This window comes from Petaurus breviceps, unplaced genomic scaffold (genome assembly GCF_028583685.1).
Source record: "Petaurus breviceps papuanus isolate PSGF00001 unplaced genomic scaffold, PetGlider_PUasm1.0 226, whole genome shotgun sequence".
Lineage (NCBI taxonomy): Eukaryota > Metazoa > Chordata > Mammalia > Diprotodontia > Petauridae > Petaurus > Petaurus breviceps.
In genome coordinates, this window is record NW_027185890.1 from 1,635,232 (window position 1) to 1,661,404 (window position 26,173).

General features: G+C 37.1%; 1 protein-coding gene across 1 annotated transcript in view; it reads right to left on the minus strand.

The window, feature by feature from the left end:
• The window catches only part of ITGA2 (integrin subunit alpha 2), a 166,011-nt gene that overhangs the window by 17,098 nt on the left and 122,740 nt on the right, over nucleotides 1–26,173 (minus strand). Inside the window, exons 24-28 of the mRNA XM_069095292.1 lie at nucleotides 23,495–23,597; nucleotides 22,006–22,116; nucleotides 18,045–18,149; nucleotides 16,568–16,681; nucleotides 10,293–10,382 (exon numbers count right to left, since the gene is read on the minus strand). Of these exons, the coding sequence (XP_068951393.1) occupies nucleotides 10,293–10,382; nucleotides 16,568–16,681; nucleotides 18,045–18,149; nucleotides 22,006–22,116; nucleotides 23,495–23,597 (523 nt within the window). The remainder of the gene's footprint in view (nucleotides 1–10,292; nucleotides 10,383–16,567; nucleotides 16,682–18,044; nucleotides 18,150–22,005; nucleotides 22,117–23,494; nucleotides 23,598–26,173) is intronic.

A 26,173-nucleotide genomic window follows, 5' to 3' on the forward strand; every position in this document is an offset into this window, starting at 1 on the left:
AATTTTATGTAATCAAGATGATCTATTTTATCTTTTGTGATTACTTCTATTCTTTGTTTAGTTAAGAATTTGTCAATAGTCGCAGTCACTAAAAGAGTAGGTCTCATTCTCTTATAATTTTTTGTTCATGGTGTGATCTTTTATATTCAGGTCATGAATCCACTTTGAGCCTATTGTGGTATAATGACATAATATGTTGGTCTAACCCTCATTTCTTCTGAACAGCTTTCTAGTTTGCCCAGTAGTTCTTGTCAACTTGTCTTCCTCAAGTAATTTATGTTTTTAGCTTTAATAAATACTGAATTGATTTCAATTTTTAAAAATAAATTTCCTTACTTTACTCCACTGATCTACTTCTATATTTCTTAACTAATACCAAATAGTTCAAGAATTTGAAAGACTGCTCCAAATCACTAGTAATAAGAGAAATGCAAAATAAAATAGCCCTGAGGTTTCACCTTATACTCAGAAGATTGGCAAAGATGAAAGAAATTGCAGAAAGACAGAAGCAGTATTATTCAGAGTGTCCCAAAAGTCTTAGTGCAGTTCTAAGCTATTAATAGCTTAAATAATACCAAGACTTTTGAGACACCCTATATTATCACTGGAGATATGAATCAATCCAAACATTTTGGAAAATAGCTAAGTATGATAAATAATGTGACTAAAATTTATTTCCTTTGACCTAGAGATCTCAATGTAAGGCATATTCCATAAGGAGATCAAAAATAGGAAGAATGTTTCCATACACACCAACCAATTCACAACACCACTTTTTGGGGGGGGGGGGAGCAAGAAACTGGAAGCAAAAAAGTGCCCATTGCTTTGAGAGTGGTGAGCAAACTGTACTATAAGAATGCAGTGGAATATTATTACTGAGCTGTAAGTAATAATGAATATGAAAAAAATACAGGAAAGCGTGAAGAGACGTAGATATTATACAAAATGAAATCAGCAGAACCAGGTAAACAATACACACAATGATTGCAACAAAGTAAATTAAAAGATGATGACCACAACAAAAATCAGGTCTCAAAGCTACATAATCATAATGACTAAGCCTGGCCCCAAAGAAAAATGAGAAAACACGCTCTTCTTGGCAGAGGTTTGAGACTATGGATGTGGAACACAGACTAGACAGTGAGACTTGGTTTATGCATTGGTTAGTTTGGCTTAACTGCTTTTCCTCCTCTTTCCTCTTTGTTCTTTATTACACTGAAGCCTTTCTGGATAAAAGAAGGGCCAGAGATCTATCTGGAACTGACGGGGAAAAGATATTTATCAAATTTTAAAATACACATTCAATATCTTCTTGCTATCTACTAAGCAAACTTTAAAATTCTTGCCTGAATGTTATATGAGTACCCTTGGCATGAGTGAGTTCAGTATGAATTTGTAATGAACACATGCACTCATGACCCTAAGTATTGCAAGCAACAAGATTGTGTAGATATGATAACCAGATTGCTTTAATATTTTAATGTGACATTTTACATATAATCTATTTACTAAATACTTGAATCGCTTTGAAATATGATTTATATGTCATTGACACAACCACGGACACTGATTACATCAACAAAAAGCTTGATTGTTTTCCTTAAGAGCAGGCCACCCTGAGCCTCTATTGCCTCTCCTTATCACCACAGAATAGCTCAATGCCTAAACCCAAGCAAAGAAAAGCCCATAATGGTCATGACCTAAGACCTGATAAGAAACCATACTATGAGCCTCCATCTTCCTGGGGAGAGAGCAGCCTCACCAAGAAAGCAGAATGGTTAGGGTCAGACTCCTAGCCAGCACTGCCCACAAACACTGGCTTTATCTGTCCCATTCTCTTCATCCTCAAACCACGGTAACATCATTGTTCTTTTGATTTTAATGAAGATGTTAAGATTATTTTGCTTAGTATGAATGTGATACTATCCTGGATGTTACCTGTTGCACCTCTCACAGAACTTAGATGATCTCCATTGTACAGTACAGAAATTAGAGTGGAACTTTGACCCTCTTAAATAAACTGAAAAAAAGTGTATCAATCAAGTGAATAAAAACAATTTGACCAAATCATTGAATATCTTGCATATCCTTGAATGGGTTATGTACTTCATTTTGATTCTTCTTTCTCATATAATGCCTTGTTAGGAAGTCAATGAAAGAACCCTACGTAACTGCAACAGACATGAGTATTCAAAGCCCTCTATGATTTGTTATGCTGCTGATGGGGAGCTTGTGCTCAAGCCCCACCTGGTGGGGCTTGAGCACAAGCTCCCCATAATCCCCCCCCGAACAAATGGGGCCCCAAAATCTTGGGGTAAGGGGTGTTCTGGCATGGTGAGGGCCACGTGAGCATCTATGTGAAAAACTGACAAGTCAGTGACCAAAGACATGTTCCAGATATCTTCCCATAATTCTTTGCCCCAGACTTTTTTGCCATGAATTTCCCAATTTTCATTTTTCCACATGCGCATCCATGTAGCTAACCCATTAGCTACCACCCATGAATCAGTGAATATATGACACTGTCCTCCTTGTTCTATTTTGATGGCTTGATATACTGCCATAAGTTCAGCATATTGACTACTTCCACCTATCCCAGTACTTTCCAAAGTCCTTCTAGTACATGGGTTATAGGCCACTGCTTTCCAATATCCTTTTTGGCCCAAATATTTTGCTGTCCCATCAGTAAACCACGCATGTCTCTTTTGTTCCTCACTTAATACATCATATCCTTCATTCCATTTTACAGTGGACTGTACCAACTGTTGCTTTGACTCAGGGGTTGTGTCATTCCTCTCAATTTCCATGTTTGCTACAGATTCATGTAGAGCAGAGACTCCACTTTTGCCTGTTTTCACTCTATTTTGAATATACCACTTCCATTTGATTATACTAGCCTCTTGGGCATGTCCAATTCTGTGAGAAGCTGGGGTACTCATTACCCAGGTCATAATCGGGACTCCAAGTCTTAATATCACTTCATGGCCCAGAGTCATTTGTTCATTCTCCACCAAAGCCCAATATGCAGCTAACAACTGCTTATCAAAAGGTGTATACTGGACTCCTGATGAAGGGAGTTTCCTACACCAAAATCCCAAGGGTACATTTCGGCTTTGTTGTTTTTGCCATAAGCTCCAGTTTGCGTAATCATCTTGTATAGTCACTTGTAATTCCACTGGACCATTTTGCATGGGCCACAAATCTAGGGCCAATTGTATGGCAGCCTTGGCTTCTTCAAAAGCTTTACTCTGCTCAAGTCCCCAATCGAATTCATATTTCTTCCGAGTAACTCTATATAAAGGTTTCAAAATCTGTCCCAAATGTGGAATGTGGTGCCTCCAGTATCCAAACAATCCTATGAACTTTTGGGCCTCCTTCTTATTTGTAGGGGTAGAAAAATCCTGAATCTTCTGTCGGGCTTGAGGAAGAATCTCTCATATCCCCTTGTTCCATTGTATACCCCAGAATTTTACATTTTGAGCTGGTCCTTGAACCTTTGCAGGGTTAATTTCCCCCCCATTACTTTTCATATGCTCAATTAGAAGGGTCAAACTCCTCTCCATTTCTTTTGCATCTTTTCCCTGTATCATGATATCATCAATGTAGTGGGTAAGCTGTACACCAGGTAGCTTTAATTCATCCAACTGTTCAGCCACAAACCTGTGACAAATAGTGGGGCTGTGTATGTACCCTTGTGGCAAGCAGGTGAAAGTATATTGTCTATCCTGCCAAGTGAAAGCGAACTGGTCCCACTGTTTAGGGTCTATTGGGATGGTGAAGAAGGCATTTGCCAAGTCAATAACTGCATAACAAGTCCCATCATATTTCTGGATCCTTTCTATCAAGGTGATGGTATCTGGAACAGCAGCATACAAAGAAGGAGTCACCTTATTCAACTGTCTATAATCCACAGTCATTCTCCATGTCCCATCTGATTTTCTTACTGGCCAGAAAGGATTATTCCATCTTGTGGTTGTAGGGACTAACACTCCTGTTTCAACATATTCCTTTATAGTAGTGGTAATTTCATCTTGCCCACCTGGCACACGATACTGTTTTAAAGTAATTATTTCAGAAGGTTCAGGTAAAGTGATTGGGTCCATTTTTAGTTTTCCCACTAAAACTGCATTAATTCCTATCTTCCTCACAGCAAATTGGTATCTTCCTTCAGGTAAATTCAGAGTCATGCCTCTCAATACATCTATTCCAATAATGTATTCAGGACTGGGTACAACAACCACAGTATATTCTTTCTTAGGTAACTGCCCAATTTTCATTGTTATTTTAACTTGTCTGGCTGATATTTCAGCCCCTCCTAGAACTGTGATGGTAAGAGGAGTTCCATGTTTAAACTTATCAGGGTTTCCATAGATAAGTGTGGCCTCAGCCCATCTCTCCTGTATATTTCTTTATACAGCCCCGGGCTGGAGCTCGGCCTGTCTCCCATTCTCTCTGAAGGTGGGGCAAATCCCCACCCTAAAACATGGTTTTCTGTGTTTATTGTGTGCTATCCTTGTGATATTGTTGTGAAATTCTGTTGACACCAGTTATTCCTAATGTATTTTTGCCAAGTAAGGGACATGAAAGATCTTGGGGACGAATGTAAGGGTTATGGGATTTAAAGATCTTCCATGCCCTATTGGACTTGCTGGTGTAGCAGGAAGGGGTGGGGCAAGAGGAAACGGAAGCCAAGCTAGAGTTCCTGCAGTGACTGGCAGTGGTGGCAGCAGAGGCAGTGGCAGTGGTAGTGGCCGAGGTGGAGGTGGAGGCGCGAACCCCTTTTTGAGCCAGCCAGAATTTCTGCTCAGGACTCCTGCTGAGGACTGCCAGGGGCCAGCGCTGCTAGGAGCATGCTTCCTAGACACTGAGTAGTTGCTGTGAGTGGGGAGAGGAGGACCTTTGCCTGAGGTAGCCTGTTCTGTTTTAAAGGCTTGAAAATGTGGGTGCTTTCTACTTTATCTACCTGTGCCAATTTCATAACTACTCTGATGGCTTTGACTTTCTGGTTTTGGGACTCAGTCATTTGGTATTTTAATAAATGTTCTAGGTTTATCCCCCATATAGAGAGCCTGGTATATTCTGTGATTAATAACCACATCAGCATATTTATAATTGCCGTAGGCATTGTGAATATTGCATTGCTGATACAGCTGCTCACCTGCAACTTTTCTACTAATATCATATAGACATTCTATCCTCTCTTTAAACTGGAATATTCACCATTCTGCTTATATTTCAGGTTTTTTGCCCTCATGCCTTTACTCAAACTATTTCCTCTCCTGGGATTGCATCCTACCCCTCCTCCTCTAACATCTACATCATTTGAATTTCTCCATCTCCACATTTGTTTTTAAATTTACATTTTAATTATAAATTAGCATATACCAAATAAAGTAAGAATTTCCATATAGAAAGTAGGAGAGAAAATGATCATAAATGAAGCCATGAATCTCTATTATAGATTGCTTTTATTTTTAAGTATAATAAATTCAATACTTAAGTTTCAAAGTTCTCTTTCTTATCTGTGTTTCTGACCTTCCTTTGGTGGGATTTTTAACAATGAATTAATGACTTTTTCTTTTTCTTAGATTGTCTATCTTAACCCCTAGTATCCTACTCCCTCCCATTACCAGTTCCAAATTAAACGAAAAAGAAAAGAGAGGAAAAAAAAAACATGTAACAAATATTACATGGAGTCAGGAAGACATGATTTTAAATCAACTTCAGATACTTACTAGCTGTGTGACCCTGGGTAAGTCACTTAACTCTATTTACCTCAGTTTCCTCATCTATAAAATGAGCTGGAGAAGGAAATGGTAAAACACTCCAATATTTTTTTTTTCCAATGCCTCTTCTCTAGTTTATTAAAGAAGGAACCAAGATCATTGTGATGTCAAGGACAGGAATTATACAGCAAGGAAGGCTGATGCTTAATAACTAGGAAGTTGAAAAGAAGGAAGGAAGGAAGGAATGAAGGAAGAAAGGAAGAAGGAAGACAGCAGTGATGCCAGCTTGAAGCCAGGAAGAGCAGTCACCCCCACACAGGGGCAACTTTTGGAGAGGGGCCATTAGGCCTACTGATTGCCAGGAAGGAGAGAGACAGAAGCAGACAGCTCTGGCATGATCTGCAAAGTGTAGATTCCAGAATCTAGCTGTAGCATTGGAGGGAGAATGAGGAAAAGGTTCCTGGGCCAAAGGGTAAAGGAAAGAACAGAAAGAGACAGAGGTGGAGGAGGCTATTTGGGGACTATTCCTGGGGCAGAATGCTGTTTGGGAGGAAGTGGTGAATGACCTCACTGTTCCCAACAGCCACAAACAGAGCAGCCCAATGGAGAGAGATTAGAGACATTGGACATGATTTCTGGTCCCTCTGGGGGGTGCCTAGATGACCCTTCCCCCATGGTGGGCAGGTCATTTTCTGGTCCAAGTCCAATGGGATGGTTCCTTTGTCATGACCTCTTCACATCTGTGCCAGCTCACAGTCAGGCAATCCCCTGTTGGATTTTCAAATTGCCCATCTATGATAAAGTGCTGGCCCTGGAGTCAAGAAGACTCATCTTCTTAAGTTCAAAATGAACTCAAATTCAGTGTGACCCTGGGCAAGTCACTTAACCCCGTTTGTCTTAGTTTCCTCATCTGTAAAATGAGCTGGAGAAGGAATTTGCAACCACTCCAATATTTTTGCCAAGAAAACCCCAAATGGGATCACAAAGAGTCATATACAACTGAAATGACTGAACAACATCTACATATTGTTTTAAAAAGGAGTCCCTAACCTTTTTAGTGTCATTCACCCCCTTTGGCAATCTGGTAAAAGTCTACAGATTGCTTCTCATAATCATGTTTTTAAATGCATAAAATAAAATGCGTAGGATCACAAGGGAAACAAATTCTACTGAAATGTAGTTATTAAAATATTAAAGTTGAATTCAAATGCTGCCTCCTCCATGAAGCTTTCCCTGATAGCTGAAAATGGGAATGACCTTCATCCCTAAAATCTAGTTAATAATCTGCTTGCATTTCTCTTATAGTTTCATTAGGTGTTATTTGTTATTTACATTTTCATAACATCCCTGTACTCTCCACAAGAGCTGAGACTATGTATTATCAAAAACCGGCACCTGCCCCAGCACAGTCTTCAATGCACAGTCCTTATATGTGTCCTTAACACATATTTGTTTATATAGTATATTCCTCACTGCCAATCATATCAGTCCTACTCTATTTCCCCAAGGTATGGATTGAACTATACATTGTTTTGTTTACATTAATTCTCCCAATAATATTGCTTACTAAATGTATATTTAAATAAATATTTAGACTTTTACCAAAATTTTTCACATTACAACTAAGTCAGGAAACTTTTGAAGGGTCAGACAGTCAGTAATCATTTATTAAGTGCCTACCAGTGCCCAAGCACTGTGCTAAGAATACAAAAAGGGACAAAAGACAGCCCCTGCCCTCAGGGAACTTACAATCTAATGGGGGGAGACAAAAAAGCAAATATGTGTAAACAAGCTATATACAGGATAAATAATTATCTCCAAAAAATAACAATAATTTACACAGAGAGGTACTAGGATTAAGAGGGCTAGAGCAGCTTTCTTTTAGAAGGTAAGATTTTAATTGGGATTTGAAGGAAGCCAGGGAGGCCAGGAAGCATAAATACAGAGGGAAAGCTTTACAGGTATGGGGGACAGTCAGAGAAAATTACCAGAGGTGAGAGACCCAGGGTTTTGTCTGTGAACCGGCCAGGAGGCCAGTGTCACTGGACTGAAGAGTAAGATGGCAGGGAGTAAGGTATAAGAGAACTAGCAAGTATATTTGTGTGGGTATATTATGAAGGGCTTTGAATGAAAAACAATTCATTACAGTTATCCATTTTTATTTTCAGTTAAGTAAAATGCATTTATTTAGCAATTCTCTTCTCTTGCCTTCCAGGAGAACCAAGAGACTGGCAGAGTTCTTTGCCTTACCAGTACTAATGGCTCAGTCACCTCTCTGGTTTTCCTACTTCCAGTTTCTCTTCACCATTAGTGGTGCCCCAAATAGAGCACTGGGACCCGAGTCAGGAAGACCTGAATTCAAATCCAGCCTTAGATACCAGATGTGTGACCCTGGGAAAATCACTTAACCACTGTCTGCCTCAGTTTTCTCAACTATAAAATGAGGATAATAATAGCACCTACCTCAGAGGGCTGTTATGAGGATCAAATAAGATAATATTTATAAAGCATTTAGCACAAGGTCTGGAACATTGTAGGCATCTCATAAATGTTTGTTTTCTTCTTCTTCCCCTCCCTACATGCTGCCTCTGGGATAATACTGTCATCTCTACTAAAGAGGGAAATCAAGGTCATGTATAGGTTATACTAGATGACCTCTAAGTGCTCTGAAGCTCTGAGATTCCATGATATCTCAAAATCATAATTCTGATCCCTTCACCTTGTCACTTCTGCTTCACTAGAATCCTTACAGAAAATAAGATCCACTCTCCTTAGCCCTTCATTCAAGATCCTCCTTATTATGGTTCAAGACCACCTTACAGTTATGCCAAACTAAGCTGCCGGACATCCCCCAAGCATGAGACTTATCTTTCATACATGGAGCCTCCATGCTTTTTCTTATTCTGTGTTCATCCTACTGCCATTCATATCAGTTAAAGAACTATCGACCCTTCAATGATGCCCCTTCTAGAAGCATCTTCTGGAATTTCAGGCCTTCCCACATCCCCCACCAACCAAAATTACTCTTCTTCCTCTCTGTTCTTATGCCACTTTGCTTGTGTCTCTCCTACAGAACTTCAACATTCTGCCTTCTGTTTCATTTTATTTTCTCAAGTACATGTCTTCCTCTCATACCTGAGCATAAGTCCCTTAAGAGGAGGATTATGTCTTTTTCACTGTTGTATGGCCCATAACGTTGTGCCTAGAACAAGTAAATTGCTCCCGCACTAAGTGCTGAATCCAAATTCCCCTACAATCACTTTGAAAAATCTGTAACAAATCATTTTTTCTGGCTAAGTGCATAAATACTTAATCGAATGCCACATCCACATTTTCTCTTGGCTATATTTATGATTTTTCAAGTCTCAGGCCCTGAAGGCAGGAGCTAGTACTTCTATGAGGGTGCTAAGCCAGAAGTAGATGGAGTCCCTCCATCTGACCCCACACAAAGTACCATTTTTCCTTTCAGGCAAAGGTGATGATAACATTGCTACACATTCTATTTTAGGTCACTCCTACTATCTCCATATCTATGGGTGCCATGGAATTTCCATTAATTCTGAATAGACCCTGAGGCAGCTGACTGACATCATTATGGCTAAGCTGACCTCTGGGTGACCATGTGCAGTATTATCTCCCAGACTCTGACAAAAGACTCAAAAGGAAAATGCACAATGCATAGTGTTAGCAGATTTGCTTGGTAGAGAGTTGTGGGGGTTTTTTTTGTTTGTTTTTTTTTTCATATGCTACCTCTTATTCTATTTAGTTTCAGGATGTGGACATGATAAATTATGCCAGATTCTGAGACAAGAGATGCCTTTATTTCTATTAACAGCATATCTCTATAAAGAAGCTTTAATCAGAAGTATTATTTTTCTTTTTTCTTGAATAAAAACCTTGTAAATTGACATTTCAAAGCACACTGTCATCGTACTCCTTAAAACAAATGCTATCTACAATAATTTTTTCTAAAATGCCTCAATTACCAAGGGTGTTTAAAATCCTTCTTTGGGTAAGAGTAAAGTGCTTTACAGCATATTGGTTATTTAATGACAAGATTTAAACTAAGTATGACCTAAGATCTTATATCTTTCATATGACCATACAGTGAAAAGAAAGATCAGAGATATAAGATTAGTTATGGGGACCATACAAGATGATCTGAGGATTTTAGACCGTCATTACCCTCTTTTCTTTCTCCTGTTGCTGCAAAATGTTTTTCCATATGTTTGGCCAACATGTGGGAAAACAAGATCAATCATATTGTGTATGATATACTATATTTCATCACTTAATCAGTAATGATACTGACAATAGCCAAAACAACAATAAATAATAATGCATTATGCCATGCTTTGCTTCACAACTACAAAGTTCCTTTAAAATAATCTAACTTTAAATAACTGCCTGTGTAACCTTGAGCAAGTTACTTAACCCCAATTGCTTAAAAAAAAATCTAACTTTGCCCATACCGAGAATCCACATTTCCCTTTGAATACTGGAAAGGAACCAGCCTGTAAGTCATTATAATAACATCTGTTTCAGTTGAAAATTCAATGAACTCACCATAACAGTGTTTTCTTCAATTATATACATTTGTGGGTCAAATGTATCCACTTCTGCAGTTGCTACCAGCTGAATTGTCTGGAAAGGTGACTGTTATATAAATACAAATTAGAATAAATTAGAATAATAACTTACATTTATTGCTTGTGCATTTTAAAGTCCTTATCGATGCATGATCTCATTTGTCCTTCAAAACAGTAATTTATTTATATCCCCATTTCATAACTACAACTGCTAATATTCAGGTGAGGTACCTTAACCAAAATCACATATCAGTTATTATCATCAAAAGAGCTTGGCAGAATTTAGCACCAATGCTTTCTTTTTCCTTTGGGAAATTATAAAAGCAAAAACTGATCACAAAATTTCCCAATATTTTTGAAATTCAAGATTGTTCAGAAAATTGGAGTAATGAAAAAAGAAATTTTATATATGACAGAAAGTAGTCTTCCATCAAAGCCTTACTCTAATGCCTCATCATGATGCAAAGGTGGCCCTGTGTTCTTGAGGCTATGTCCCAAGATGCACAAGTTCTAGCAGTCCTTACACTGAGCTGGCGAGGGTACTGTCCAAGGACAGCCCAGTTGAGTTGGCAGAGATCAAAGAGAGGGAACCAGGAAGCTCGCCTTCTACTACCAGCTCTGCTACTTATTAGCTATGTGACTGAGTAATTCATTTGACTTTCCTGGGCCTTAGTTCCTCTTCTTTATAAATAAAGGATGATCATTATGAGTCCTTTGAGCTCTAATGTTCTGTTGATGCTGAGGATTATATACTGAGTGATGATTTTGCATTTCAGTCACATTAACTCATGCAATAATTTACTTATGTGAAATGAGGTGGTGCTCATGTTAGCGGAGGGATCTGAAACCTATGAAATCAGGAGTGTCTGAAGTTTTGAAAAAGAAAGCAAACAAAAATTAAAAAGAAAATAACTAAAAAAAACACTTTCATTTGTTTTTGAATTATTTATACAGTCTCCCAGAGTCTTGGGAGTTAGAAAGGAACTCAAAGGCAAAATAGTATGAACCACACCTGAATAAGAATCTGTTCTACCCCTAACAGGCGGTGGTGCAGTGTCTCCTTACATACTGTTAGTGAGAAAGTATACCTTCTGGCACTGCCCATCCATCTCTCCTTCTTGGGAAGTATTCTCTTCCTAAATATTCTTACATTAGGATCTACAGCTCACCTTGTTTGTTAGGTGTACTCTGTCCCTTTGTGTATAAAAATGGGAGGTCCTGGGCTTTATTGCCAGTTCCATTCTTGGGTTTAATTTCCTGTGAATTTCTGAGCATCCACACAGTGGTTCTTCTTTTTGCTATCTGGCTTGCTAGAGTTTTATGGGAAATTTGCTCACTTCTTCATTTTCAGTTCAAAACCTTTTGATTTAAGAGTTTTTTCAGCTTAAAGCCCAATAGACTATAAGCTTCTTGAGGGCAGACTACATTTTTTTTTCAATCTTTGTATCTTCATTGCCTAGGAAAGTTCATCATATGTTGTAAGTGCTCAATAAATGGTTACTGAATGGTTTTGGATTATATTATACTTGAAAAACTCTAAGTAAACACATCCATACATGTCAGATGTACTTCATCCCTGGTCAAGAGGTCATCCTTCCTACTTAGAGGCTAGAGTTCAGAAAACTTTTCTTTTTTTCCAAATCAATAACTTGTCAAAAAGCTGCTTCTCTTTTTCTTAAGTCCTAGCCTTTGATTGTCAGCAGCAAAGAAAGCATCGTTTATGCCCCCCAAAGTCTTTATATTTTTGCATAAGATTTCACACTCTTTTCTAGATTACTCCTGCCTGTGTCATTTATGACCAAGGGAATCAATTGAAATTCAAGGCATCATGTTTGAAAATTCACAGCAAATCACCTGTGATGGCCTAGGACTCGGTACATCCCCAGGAGGACAACAGAGTGCTCTTGTTAATGTCAGGTATAAAAACAAAGAGAAATCAGGCAGATCAATGATAGACATGGTGATATACATGTCAGTCCTCAGCACCGTTACATTATTTCTAATAATCTCAGTTTTCCAAAGTGAACCCTTATGCCATTAACTTTTTGGTTCTAATGTGCTTTGAGGTGGTGATGGTGGGGTATTCAGGGAAGTAGAGAAAGGGTACAATTTTATTTTTTATAATGCATTCTGGAAAGCTCCTCTTCTAAAATAAATTTTAGAAAGGAAGAGGAGAGACTTTTGAACGGGGGAAAATCATTTGCACACAAAGCACCATTTGCATGTACTGGAACATTTTACTTTTTCCCTTTAGTACTTTATAGAACCCAGCCATGAAAGAGAATAAATTGCTCGTTTTGGGGGAGGTACATTTGCTCTCTTTGGCAATTAGGACTCACTTTTTTCTGGTTACTAGGGCACCATCTGATATACCAAATGATGTAATCTGCTAAACAGTCTCTAGTAGCCAGAAACAGTGAATGTACTTCCAAAAAGTGAGCAATTTATTTCCTTCTCACTGACTGCATCAAGCCTGTTCTCTAATTAATTTTGGTGACACTGAGATATAGGATTGCATCATGCATTAACCCTATGAACCTCTTATTCTTATGGTCATTTACCCAATTAGTATGAGAAGCATTAAATGGTGATAGGGAAGAGTTCTAAAATCATGTGATGATATCATTTGCAAAAGTAGGCAAAGTCAGTGCTGTCTTTGCAGGCTTAAAAAAAAGTATGTGAAGATTATTCATTTCTTTCTTCCTAATTTACTTGAAAGACTAGCACCTCTCTCTAGGTCTGGGCCTTTTCTCTAGTCCAGAACATCAAAGCATACAACACATGGTGCTTCATGCCTCTGATGGTGAATCGGTACTGAGCATTTACCAAAGAATTTCTTTCCAACTGGAGAACAATAGTGTCACTGTGGAGGGCATTTTATTTCATAATAATTGAACTGTTGTGAAAAGCTGTCTATATCATTAAATTCCATCAGATAAGAAAAGAGCAAAAGAGTCAACTACCTCTCATTCTGAAAGTGGTCCCGATTTACCAGGTGCTTTAAGGTTGGCCACTTTCCTGACAAAGTAGCTACAAACAGTGGTAACATGTGAATACTAACTTTAAATTTTCAGGAAGAAGAGAAGTAACCCTGTTGAACAGAATAGTCAAATGGAAGGTACCTTGACAAAAAAAAAAAGACATTACTTAATCATGAAGGGCTAGTCTTCTCAAATGTGTCTCCATGAACTTCTTAACTAAATATTAAAATTTTTTTGATAATTATATCTCAATATATAAAGTGTGTATTTATGTGTGTGTGTGAAACAACACTGTGCTAGGTACTGTGGGAGATACCAAGTCATATATATGTATACATATATACACATATATATGTATCAGATTCTGACTCCAGGCCCGATACTCTATCCACTGAGCTAAACTCTGTCTCAGAGCTTGTCACACCCTGATAAATAGTCCCATTACCTTCTTGTTTAAAGGATTCAACTTGTATTATGTGCTTAGTTCATATGTTATTTTGGTTTTAAAATAAGAATAAGATAGACTTTAGGGAGAAAAACAGTGAAAAAATCTCCAACTGAGTTAGAATCAATGGAAGAAACTATGGAGGTTATCTAGCCCAACTTCTTAAGACCTGGATTAAAATCCTACCTCAGACATTTACTAGCTGTGTGATCTTGGACAAGGCACTTAAACCTCTTTGTGCCTCAGTTCCCTAATCTGTAAAATGGGAGGATTGTACTCAATGGCCTCTAGGATCCTGAACAATTATGAAAAGAATCTCCCTGTACAACATCCTAAAGATCTCCAGGTTTAGGGAACACTCCGCCCCCTGAAATAGTACATTCCACATTTGTTGTCCATTTGCTCAGTTGTGTCTGAATCTTCCTGACCCCATGGATCAGAGCATGCCAAGTCCATCTATCCTTAACTATCTATTCCACATTTGAAAAGCACTAATTATTAGGAAGTTTTTCTTCTAATAAGCTGAAATATGCCTCTCTGCAACTTCCATCATTCCTAATTATGCCTTCTAGGCAAAACAGAATCCATCTTCCATATGCCAGCCTTTCAAAAACTTGAAAAAAAAAATGTAATCATCCTTCCCCCCTCACACACACCAATACGTCTTCTTCAAGCTAAATATTTTTAGTTCTTTTCATGAATGGCATCATCTGAACCCCTCTACTATCTTCAATGCATTACCCTGCCAGTGCCAGGATGTCAGTAGCCTTTCTTTCTCTCATGGTGGTATGACCAGGGTCAACTACAGTGAACCTACCACTTCTCTGATTCCAGACACTAGGTGACATTTTATTGATATAACCTAAGATTACAAGTATAAACCACTGTCCATGAGAATGCCCTTCAATAATTGTAATATACATACATGTAGCAACTTGTGACTTACAAAGCAATTTTTCTCCCCATCATCCAGTAAACCAGGTAATTTGGTGATTCTCTCAGCTACTGTGTGTCCTTGGACCTAACCTCTCTTGGGTCTCAGTTAGACCTAGTCAGGGAGTTAGCTTTTTCTACAGTTCCTTCAAGTGCTAGCCTCTCTTATTTCCTCTGGGACAACGTCTCTTCCCTAGTTACTTTCTGTCTATAGACAAAGCACAAAATGAAATGGAACATAGACGTTTTCTTAATTTCATTACTGTGTTTCCCCGAAAATAAGCCCTCCCCTTACCATGTAAGATTTCTCTAAAATAAGCCCTCCCCCGAAAATAAGCCCTATTGAGATTGCTACTGTAGTGAAGGTGATCCCCTGCGCTACATGCTACATTACGGTACCCTCTGTATGCACCGTCCCCACCCCCCCAGGTGAAACGCATGCTGCGCTCCGAGCTGCATCCAATCAGAGCTGCAGCAGTGAGCGCATCATCCTGTTCTTTATTTAATTCATTATTGAATAAAGGTACATTTTTTTGTTCACATTTACCTGTTTATTAAAATTGCTGTCAATGTTCATTAAAATAAGCCCTCCCCTGAAAATAAGCCCTCTGGTGTTTTTCTGTCCAAAAAAATAATAAGACAGTGTCTTATTATTGGGGAAACACGGTAGTACAGTCAGGCAAATCCAGGAATTCTGAGCCCCAAAAGCATTTTCTAGCACAGCTGTCTGGTTTGGCTATCCACATAGACTAAATTAGATAAATAACTATTCGAATATTTCCTTCCTATTTTGCCATGTTGAGGCCCCCTCAGCTTCTAAACCTTTTGTCTATACTGGTGTCCTCTTCCTCTTCCACTTTACAAAAGGCTGTAGTCTTTGCTACATCTTTTCCTTTGCCTCCCTTTTTTCTTCCACATGAGCCACAAGCCTAAAACCTTCCTTTCTTTTGTCCATGTTCTCCAATTACACTTTAAGATGATTGATTCTGGGGTGACTTTCAGTGAAAATCCATGCATCCCTTTATTAGCAAACCACATGACCTAAGTTCACTATTTCATACTCAATATTCCTTTTTGTTCTCTGCATATTGAAAACTGTGTGTTTACTAACAATTAAGCTCATAAGAGGAAAAGGGACAGGACCAGGGCCAGGAACCTGTGACCCTCTAGGTCCTCAAGTGTGGCCCTTTGAGTAAATCCATATTTTACAGAACAAGGGATTTGATTCAGTCAAAGGGTCACACTTGAGGACCTACAGGGCCATATGTGTCCTTGAGGTCACAGGTTTCCCACCCTTGGTAGGCCCATGGTTTAAATGGTATACAGAACTGGTAAGGAAACTCCCCCTACTATGAGCAAGGGCCTTCTTAGCAACTTACGCTCTTAAGAGCACTGAGTGGTTAAATGACTTGCCCAGGGTCACACAGGCAATGTGTGTGAGTGGTGAGGCTTAAATCTATGTCTTCTTGGCTGGAGTCCAGCTCTCTGTTAAGTATACCAAGCTACCTTTCCTAAGTTCAAAATAAAAAAGAAATGTGGAGGAAAAACACTCTATGTGGTCATGGATTAATTAGTTTTTAATGGAATTATTAACTAGTAAACTAGTTTTTAATGGAATTTAATTGGAATTTAACCCCTCAATTACACTATAACTCTATTCAAAAGATGAGCAGGGTATACAAGGTCTCCCATATTCCTTTAGCCAACTCATTTTTTTCATTCTATAGAAATGGAAAATCAGTACCATCCAGACTCTGAATTACCCACAATACTATGGTCACTGTTTATATTAGCAGTAATGCTTTTCACTGGGGAACGCTTTGACATCGACTTTTCTATCTTTGCATATTTCTGTCTTGCTATTTATGCCAAATAAACACTGCTACTACTCACCGCTGCAAAAGTCCCATTCCAGATCCTGGTAGACACATTCACGAAGTATTCTTCTTTCATTTTAAGTTCGCTCAGCTGACAGGTGACTTTGCTACATGATGCAGTTTTGCAGTTCTTTGAGATTGGAGGGGTTCATATTAAAGAAAACAGGTTTAGTATGACTTCTGAAAGTAATTACTGAAAAGTAAAATTATTTGTTGAATATATCCTGATATTTATTAGTCTAAATTTATGTTTGAATATTTATGCATACAACTACATGATATTCTAATTTGGAGTGATCTGAACATAAGCCACCCACCCAATACAAAATAGTATGGACTATATTGTAATTTTAAAATATTTTAAAATAAGGCATTCTTGAAATGAAAATGTGTAAAGAGATAGTCAGTGAAAAATATAGACTGAATTCAAGCTTTATACAAACTAAATTTCTAAAGAAAATGTGATCTATATTCATATAACATTTTCTTAAATTATGATGTTTAGATTGGTACTTTTGAAAATTTTTTCTAGGATGTTTCATTCTTTCTCTCTCCATGATCTCCTAGTACTACCTCCATTTTTTTTAATCCAGGAAGATTTTCAAGTTGCTAATTAACAAAAAACTATGTTAATACCTTCAGTCTCAAGAAGGGCAGTAGAAAAGAGTCATGGAAAAGTGGGTGACAATGTTGAGAAAACAAATGAGGATACATAAGAAATCAGATACAATGGTAAAAAGGATACCTGGTGATATGTGTAGGTGAAAGGAGGTATGTGTCATGCTGCCAAATAGCTAAATTTCCTCACTCACCAGTGAGTCACCAGTGAGACTGCAAAGAAGTCTAGACTCTCAGCTTATAAAACTACAACTCTGGATGAGCCCATGTAGATTTGGTATTCTCTCTCATCAATGAGTTCTTCCTAGAATGATTTTGGAGAAGATCTCAGACCAGCCATCTTTCATTCTCAGGACTTTGCCACCATGCTCCTAACCTTTTATGAGTTATCTTGCACCTTTAGAATGTGAGCCCCTTGAGGGCAAAGATTGTCCTTTTTCGCTTGCATTTGCATTCTCAGTGCTCAGCATGGTGCTTGGCACATAGTAAGCATATAATCAGTGCCTGTTGATGACTTCAATGTGCACAGGCATACAAAGGTAAGATGAATTATGTTCTAAATGATCTGAATTTGAACTTATATGTCTATAGCAAAAAGTGCAAACCACCTTCTTTGCCTCATCAAATTTGTATTAACTGGCATTTTAAATCAATGAATGAACTTAGCTATTCTCTCTCCAAATCCCAACTCAAAATAGCTTTGAGGGAAAATATGTCATATAATTATATGGTAATGTATAGCAATAAACATTTGTTGACTAACTATGAATGGATAGAAAAGAACAGTTCTCTGAGAAAAAAAGAAAACGAATACATCTGGTATACTCCTTAGCAATTCTAGTTCTTGAACAATCATCTTAATGTGTGCTACTCACCAATTCTTTAATATCTCGGAAGTTTTCTTTCTTAAAAGACACTGAGTAAGGTGTTTCTCCTATTTTTAGTGGATTTATTTCTGCAGTACAGCTTATATCATTGTCCTAGAAAATGACAGAATCACAATTGGTCCTTCAAACTTACAAAGCAAAAGCAAAATAGTTTTCATTAAGACTTTATATGAAGGGGTGGCCAGGTAGCAGCCCCAGAGTCGGGATGACCTGGGATCAAATCTGGGCTCAGATACTTAGCACCACACCCAGAAATAACTGGCCGTGTAACCTTGAGCAAGTTACTTAACCCCAGTTGCTTTAAAAAAAAAAAAAAGACTTTGTATGAAATAGCAGTATATAAAGGGGAAAGGGGACCTATAGGGAGACAGGAGGAGGAGGAAAAGAAAAGGGTAATTTGTTGGCACTCAGAAAAGAATACCTAGTAGAGTGCCTTTCAAATAGCAAGTAGTTAAGAAATGATTCTTGAACTAAACAGGTTTGAGTCCCACCTTTATACTGTCCTTGGTCTCTTCTTTGTTTACCCTTAACCTTCCGCACAGTGTGAAGAAAGGTTGTCCTAAGGGTAGTACTCTTTGACTCATGTGAGGTAAGAAATTTCAACAAGGAGTGGCTAGGTGGTGCAATGAATAGAATACTGGCCCTGGAGTCAACAGGACCTGAGTTCAAATCTGACCTCAGACACAACACAAAAAAAAAAACTAGCTGTGTGACCTTGGGCAAGTCATTTAACCCCAACTGCCCTACCTTCCCCCTCCAAAAAAAATGGAAATTTCAACAAACCCTGCCATAATTAGCCAAATACCTTTTAGTCTAAATACAAAGATTTGAGTTTTCCTGTAGACCCATAAAATAACACACCTTGTGTGAGAAAACACTGTTTTAGTTGTTTTTTTTTTAAGAGGCAATTGGGGTTAAATGAGTTGCCCAAGGTCACATAAACTAGTAAGTATTCGAGGCCAGATTTGAACTCAGGTCATCCTGACTCCAGGGCCAGTGCTCTATCCACTATTCCACCTAGCTGCCCCTTGAAAACACCATTTTAGACATAACTAAGCACATAATCAAATATCTAGAGTTGGTAAGGACCTCAGAAGTCATCTGGTATGACTCCTTCATTTACAGATAAGGAAACTGAGGCACAGAGAAGCTGAATGACTTATTCACAGTCACGTGGGCAGCAAGTGTCAGTGGTAGGATTTGAACCTGTCTTCAGACTTCAGAAGCAGTGCTGTTTTCATGACATCATGGTGCCTCTCCAGGCTGTGCACTGTTGAATAGCTAGAATAATACTATTAATAATAATAAAAACTAGAGATTTATGTAGTTTTACATAAGGTTTGCAAAGAACTTCACATATATTTTCTCATTTGATGTTCACAATAGCCCTGTGAGATAGATGCTATCATTATCTCTGTTTTACAAATGAAGAAAGTTAGACTGAAAAGATTACTGACTTACTCAAGGTCAAACAGTTACTCAATATTGGAGGAAAGATTGGAACTTGTCTCCAACTCCAGTGACCTATGTCCCAGGCCAACAAGCCAGGCTGAGCCAAGTGGAAGGTCAAGAACTGACTGGAAGGTAGCACCTGCCATATGATCTAGCTGAAGAGAGCTGAACTCTCACTCTTTGTATTTCCCTCATCACTCAAATCACTTTCCTTTTTACAAGGCTCTAACAGAGTCAAGTCTACTTGCAGCAAGAATGTAGGAGATTTGGAATTATTTCTCTATTCTTTACATTCTTGAATATTGGGTTTTGGTCTCATACTTCTAAAGGCTCTTTTAAACACAAAATTCATTTCCAGATAATTAGCATTCAGTCTGCCTAGGTGGCATTATTCTCTTAACCAGATCACATACTCATGCTCCAATATTGGAAGGCAGGGTGCTCTAATAGTTAAAAGATTTTTGCTTTCCAAAGTACACTGAAAGAAGATACAGAATTTTTATCTATTCATTGAGTTATCCTTACTTTCAAAGATCTAGAATAAGGCTTTCTACTTGTGGTAAATCTGAACTGTATCAAAAATAGTGAGAGAAAAGATTACTTAATAACAAATTATTGGGGAGATCCCTGACCTTTCCCCAAGTATTTATTCCACCTAGATAATCCTATCTAGATAGAGTTGTTGCCCCACCCAAAAGCTTACAAAGAATTTAATCTAAGGTGAATTCCAGTCCATTCAGGGAGGTCCAGGCAGAGGGGTAGATCCTTTTTCTACATTTTCCAAGGAGGGGGGTGATTTGGAAGCAAATGACTCAAAATCATGTATCCCATTCCCACATTAAAATAGGCCCACCTGTTGTTATAATATTCATTCTCTTTCATTACTTGTTAACTAATCAGTTGACTGCCACCCTTCCAAAGGCACATAAGCATTGAATAGGTTCTATGAGGGGTCTTTGGCATTCAAGAGTGTCACTGATCCCTTTTATTAATTATTGCTAGACTGATTAATAAACTAATTAATTTCTCAGAAAGTATGTCTCTTGAACTTTTGACACATCACAATAGAGAAGAAACTCAGCATGGTATAAAGAGTGCTAGACCTGGAGTCAGGGGAAAAAACCTGGATTTGAATCCTGCCTTTAACACTTAACAATTGCTTAATCATAGTCAAGTCACAATTTCACCTAGCTTCAGTTTCCTTATTTATTAAATGGGGATGCTATTTGTGACACCTAACTGACTTAAGCTTGTGTAATGGTAAAGGCAATTTGAAGATCTTCCCTGCCCCTTAATAGACTGAAGGGAATTTGAAGACCTTCCCTACTCTTAGTAGGCCAAATGTAATCATGTGGAGCTCAAGGTGGGAGGAGCTTGCTGAAAGGGTGGAACAGGAAGGAGCAGAGGAGAGCTCCAGCAGAATTGGGAGCAGGCAGCACAAAGGGAGAGCAGCTTAGTGTGGGTGAGAGAGGGGCATTTTTGCTTAAGGCATCCTGTTTTGTTTTGAAGATCTGATGGAGGGAAGGCTTGGGAATGTTGGTATTTGTTACATTACTTAAGTGTACCAACTTCTTGGTTGCTATGATGATTTGGCTTTCTGCTGTTGGGATTCAGCTTTCTGGTATGTGAATAAATGTTTTGGTTCTGTCTTCCATGTGGAGCATCTGTTACAATTTGTGATTCAGAACTACATCAGCATATTCATAGCCACTCTGGGTGCTGTGAATATCACATTGGTGTTATAGCTTGTTGGCAGGATCATGCAAGAACAAACATAAAATACTATATAACAACTTTCATTGCTACTATTATCTTGTGACAGCACTGCATTCTGACCTCGACTGATTTGTCAATAAACTCAGCTATTTCTACTGGACCATGTTCCCTTTCAGTCCTGACATCTTCTATTTTCTAGTCCTTTATAAATATATATTCATAACATAAAATAATAGCAATATAACATAATACTGTTATGTGATATAACACAAATCTAATGTAACATAACATAAAATAACATATGCTTTTTGTATTATACATGTAAATACATTTATATGTGTTAGGTTCTTAATAACTTGCTTGTTACTTGACATAGAGTCCAGTACAAAATAACTATCTATAGGGATCTTTTTAGTATGTATAGTACCTATTGAGGTAGTAATATATATGGTATAATAGATAGAGACCCAGCCTTGAAGTTAGGAGGATTTTGGTTCAGATTCTACCACTGGCACATACTGGCTATGTGACCCTGGTCAAGTCAATCTCTCTGGGATCGAAGCAACTTTGTAAAACTATAAATTGCAAAGAAGATACTGCCCTTCATTGGTAGAGGGAATTTCCTCATCTGGAATTTTCCTATACTAATGAAATCATAGGCCCATAGTCTATCCCAAAATGTATGTTATGTCTTTTTTTTTTTTAATTTAGAAAGGTGTTCTATTTGGATTTGGTATTCATATTGATCCAGGATATCACAGGGTATTCTTGGACTAGTCACCTGGGCTAAATGCACTCCTGTCAGGTACATCAATGCATTTTTTCCTTTGGTGTACTGAGGAATGGAGATGGTCACAGAAGCCATAGGTGTTGGAATGTTTCCTGTTGTGATCTAAAAAAAAAGAAAAGGTTTGGTAATTGACTATGTGTGATCTAATTAGCAAAACTCACAATGTGACAGTAAATAATGAGAACAATTACAGAAGCTTTAAAGTCCTTCTATATTCATGTACATATCCACATCTACACATTACTTTTCTAATAGATGTTTTATAATAGTAATAATAATAATGTAAAAAGCTTTATAAAACTTGAATATTATATGTATATAAAATAGCTGTCTATTAGTTTAAAACTACACTAAGATTTTTAGGACACCCTGTAATTACATCTACTTACACTTAAAATATAAATTTCAGAATAAAGATATAGGTGAAAAAAATTGCCAGTTATTCCATTATCCATTCCAGTATCTTTCTATCTACTCATCCCTGTATTCGTTTATAAATTTTTTCTTTTATATAGTTGGATTAAATGACAAGTTAATTTTTACTATGTACCTTTATACTTTTTACTATGTATCTTTACTATGTACCTTTATACTTTTTACTATGTATCTTTACTATGTACCTTTATACTTTTTACTATGTATTTTTACTATGTACCTTTATACTTTTTACTATGTATCTTTACTATGTACCATTTCATATAAATTTTCCTTATATGCTTTGGTCCTCATGTCTGTTATTCTTAACTGTATTATAAAATTGCATTACACTGATTACCACCATGTGTTCAGCCCATCATCAATTGTCATATGATTTATTAATATTTTCTGGATGACAAAAACTGGATCACAAGTCAAAGGGCAAACTCAGGATCAAAAGTTAGATCAAAAGTCTAATGTTCAATTTCTCATTTACAAAATATTAAGAGATTTGGGTTTTTTGGAAGCAGGGGAAAGGGATCTGATTGGGTTTCTAGGATCTATAAAATAGAGTTTGTGCTTGGTTGGTTTTTCTCATTACTTAACTGCTGACACTTGCTTGGCTACTTACAAAAAAGAAATTGCTATAAAGCATGACTTTGAAGAAGTCTCTATTTGTGTATAACTGCTAAGTTTATTACAAACAGAAGTGGTATCTAGGCATCACTAAAGCTGCTTTTCTTAAACAGACCCAGAGTTGAACACAACAAAAATAGAACCTGTGTTGGAAACGGAATATACATATATTTCCTTGAAAAACATTGAATTTAAACTCTAAAACCACAATGATTTCCTCTTAGTCAGGGCACATATACCTTCATATGCTTTTTCATCCTTGCTTTTGGCCCTACCTACATTCTTTTTATTTTATTTTCATTCTCCTCTTTTACTTGGATTTTCTAAGGCTTTTAAAAAATTATTCATTTTTAAAATGTTGTTGTTCTGTTGTTCACTCCCCAACATTTTCTCTTTGCTTTCCCATACTCACAGCAATCTTATTTACCTTAAGTGAAAAACTGAACATGGGACCAATTTCATCAAAAGTCTTCACAGTGGAAGAAACATTGCCATGAGAAAAGACTTCATAAAAATTGATATTTGTAGACCTGTTGAATGATGATTTTAAAACCAGACAGTTTAGTTTAATGGGTGCTATTGAAACCTTAATTTTTTTTCTTTTCACCTAAATATTTATAAGGTCAGATTAATACCAAAGAATAGCTTTAAAAAAGAATAGAGTTAATATAGAGGAGTTCAATGAGCTTTATAAATAAACCAAAAGTAAATTTCACTGGAGTCCACAGCCACCTGACTTACAATTCAGGATCAAGTAAACTTCTTTTGAAATGACTGTCTCTTTATATACTTCTGCTAAAATTTTATTGAAAAGACACTATTATATGTTGAATGAGAGAAATGTGAATTTAAAATTAAGAGATTTTAAAACCAAAAGTAACTTTAGAGGTTACCTTATTTTATGAAAACTAAAGTGCCAAGAAATTAAATGACATATTCAAGGTCATATAGTTAATTAGTATCCCATTAGGGACCAGAGAAATCTAGGGTTGCAATTCCCAATCCAGCATTCCTTGTATTCTACCACATTATTTGCCTGTAATATGTGGTTTTATTGTATTAACAACTAGAAGCTCTCCTGGATCAGTTAATCACTTTATCCTACTGGATACCCACTTTACAAAATTACTGTGTCATTGTGGAATTATGCATTGAAAAATACTCAATGTTCATTCAGTGTATACAGTATAGTGGAAAGAACCCCAGAAATATGGTGTCAGAGAACCTGAGTTCCAGCCCTTTCAGTTTCCGTATCTATAAAATGATGGAGTTGGATTAGATGGAATCTACTATCCACTCCAGTCCTAAATCTATGCTCTTTCTGCTCTAATGAATGGATAAATGATATTGCTGACTAAAAAGTATGTGGCTTAAAACATATTTTCAAAGAATATTGGAGCGGGAAAGAAGGTAAAAGAATCAAGTGACAGATGAGAAAATGGACCTAGAGAAAGGAAATTACTTTTTTAAGGTCACACAGGCAGCACCAAAGGTAGGACATAAACCCAGGTTTCCCAATATCCACTAAATTACTATGGGCATGACAACAAAAACAAAAAACTCTCAAGGAGTAAAGTTTTACTATTATCAATTTCTCTAGTATTTATTAAAGGGTAAATGTAGGCTGGAGCACACCTCTTCATTCACCTTGTGCTACAGCAGAATTCTTAAACTAGATTCCATTAACATTGTAAATAATGTTTGATAATTGTATTTCAAAATTTCAATATATTGGGCTTGTTAACCCTTTCCAATATTTTAATAATTGTATTTTTCAATATAATTGGTTTCCTTTGTAATACCAAAGTATTTTATGTTATGTATTATTATTAATTTGTTATTTAATTAAATAATTAATTGAATTAATTTTTATATAGTTATTGTTTTATTTTATGAATTTAAAAACATGATTTTGAGAATGGATCCATAGAGTTCACCAGACATCATCCAAGGGGTCCAGGACACAAAAATAGATTAAGAACCTTCTACAGAAGAAACTAGTTTGGTTCCACGTCAAACTTTGAGAATTGGGATCTAGACTAGGGTTCAACCCACACTGGGTCATGACTGGTCTGGAGGCATCCTTTAAGAAAGTAAAGACATCTTGCCCTACTAGAAAGTTGGGGGAGGGGGGAGGTGATGGGAGAGGATATAAGAGAGAACAGATTGGGGGAAGGGGTATTCAGTAGGCTTGCTATTTTAGGGTGAGGGGAAAAAATTTGTAACTCAAAATCTTGTTGAAATGAATGTTCAAAACTAAAAATAAATAAATAAAATTAAAAAAAAATTTTTTTAAAGAAAGTAAAGAAAAAAAGTTCCTTCTATGGTGAACCTCAGATGGTCCTAGACTAGAAACCCCAGGTTTAACACTGTTCAAATCTTAATTATAAGTCATTTTTTAAAGAGTTTTTTTTTAAAGTGTCTATAATTTATAGAGTTAGGCAACCCAGAAAGAAGAGCCTCCTTCTTTCTAGAATCTTAGAAGACTGGTCAAATTGGGTGTGGAAATACCTTAGGAGAAGTATATCCCTCAGGCTGTTTCCCCTTTAAAATGACCATCTCTTCATCCCTTACAACTGATTCACTACAAGGGAAGTATATTAGTGTGTGTGCATGTGTATATGTGTGTGTATGCACACAAAATCTAATAGTTTTCATATATATCATACTTTAAGATTTACAATGTGCTTTTATCATGACATATCCATGAAGTAGGCACAATTAGAAGGCAGTATATTACTGTGGAAAGAGCACTGACTCTCATGTTCAAAGACCTAGATTCAAATCTCAGCCCTGATGGTGAATGTCTGCGTGATGTTGGCAAGTCATTTAATCTCCTTTGGCCTCAGTTGATTAATTTGTTAACTGAGGAGGTTGGACTATGTCTAACCATCTGAGGTCTCTTCGAATTCTAAATCTTTGATCCTTTAATTACTTTAAAGAAAACTGAAACTCGGAAAAAAATTTCCCTTCTCTCAGTGATTCGTTAAAGGTCAACCAAGTACTAAATATCAGATCTGCTACTTGAATACAGGTCTTCTGACTCCAAGGGCAGTGCTCCAACCACCTAGATTTTGCAAAACTTAGAAGGAACATTTTTCTGACA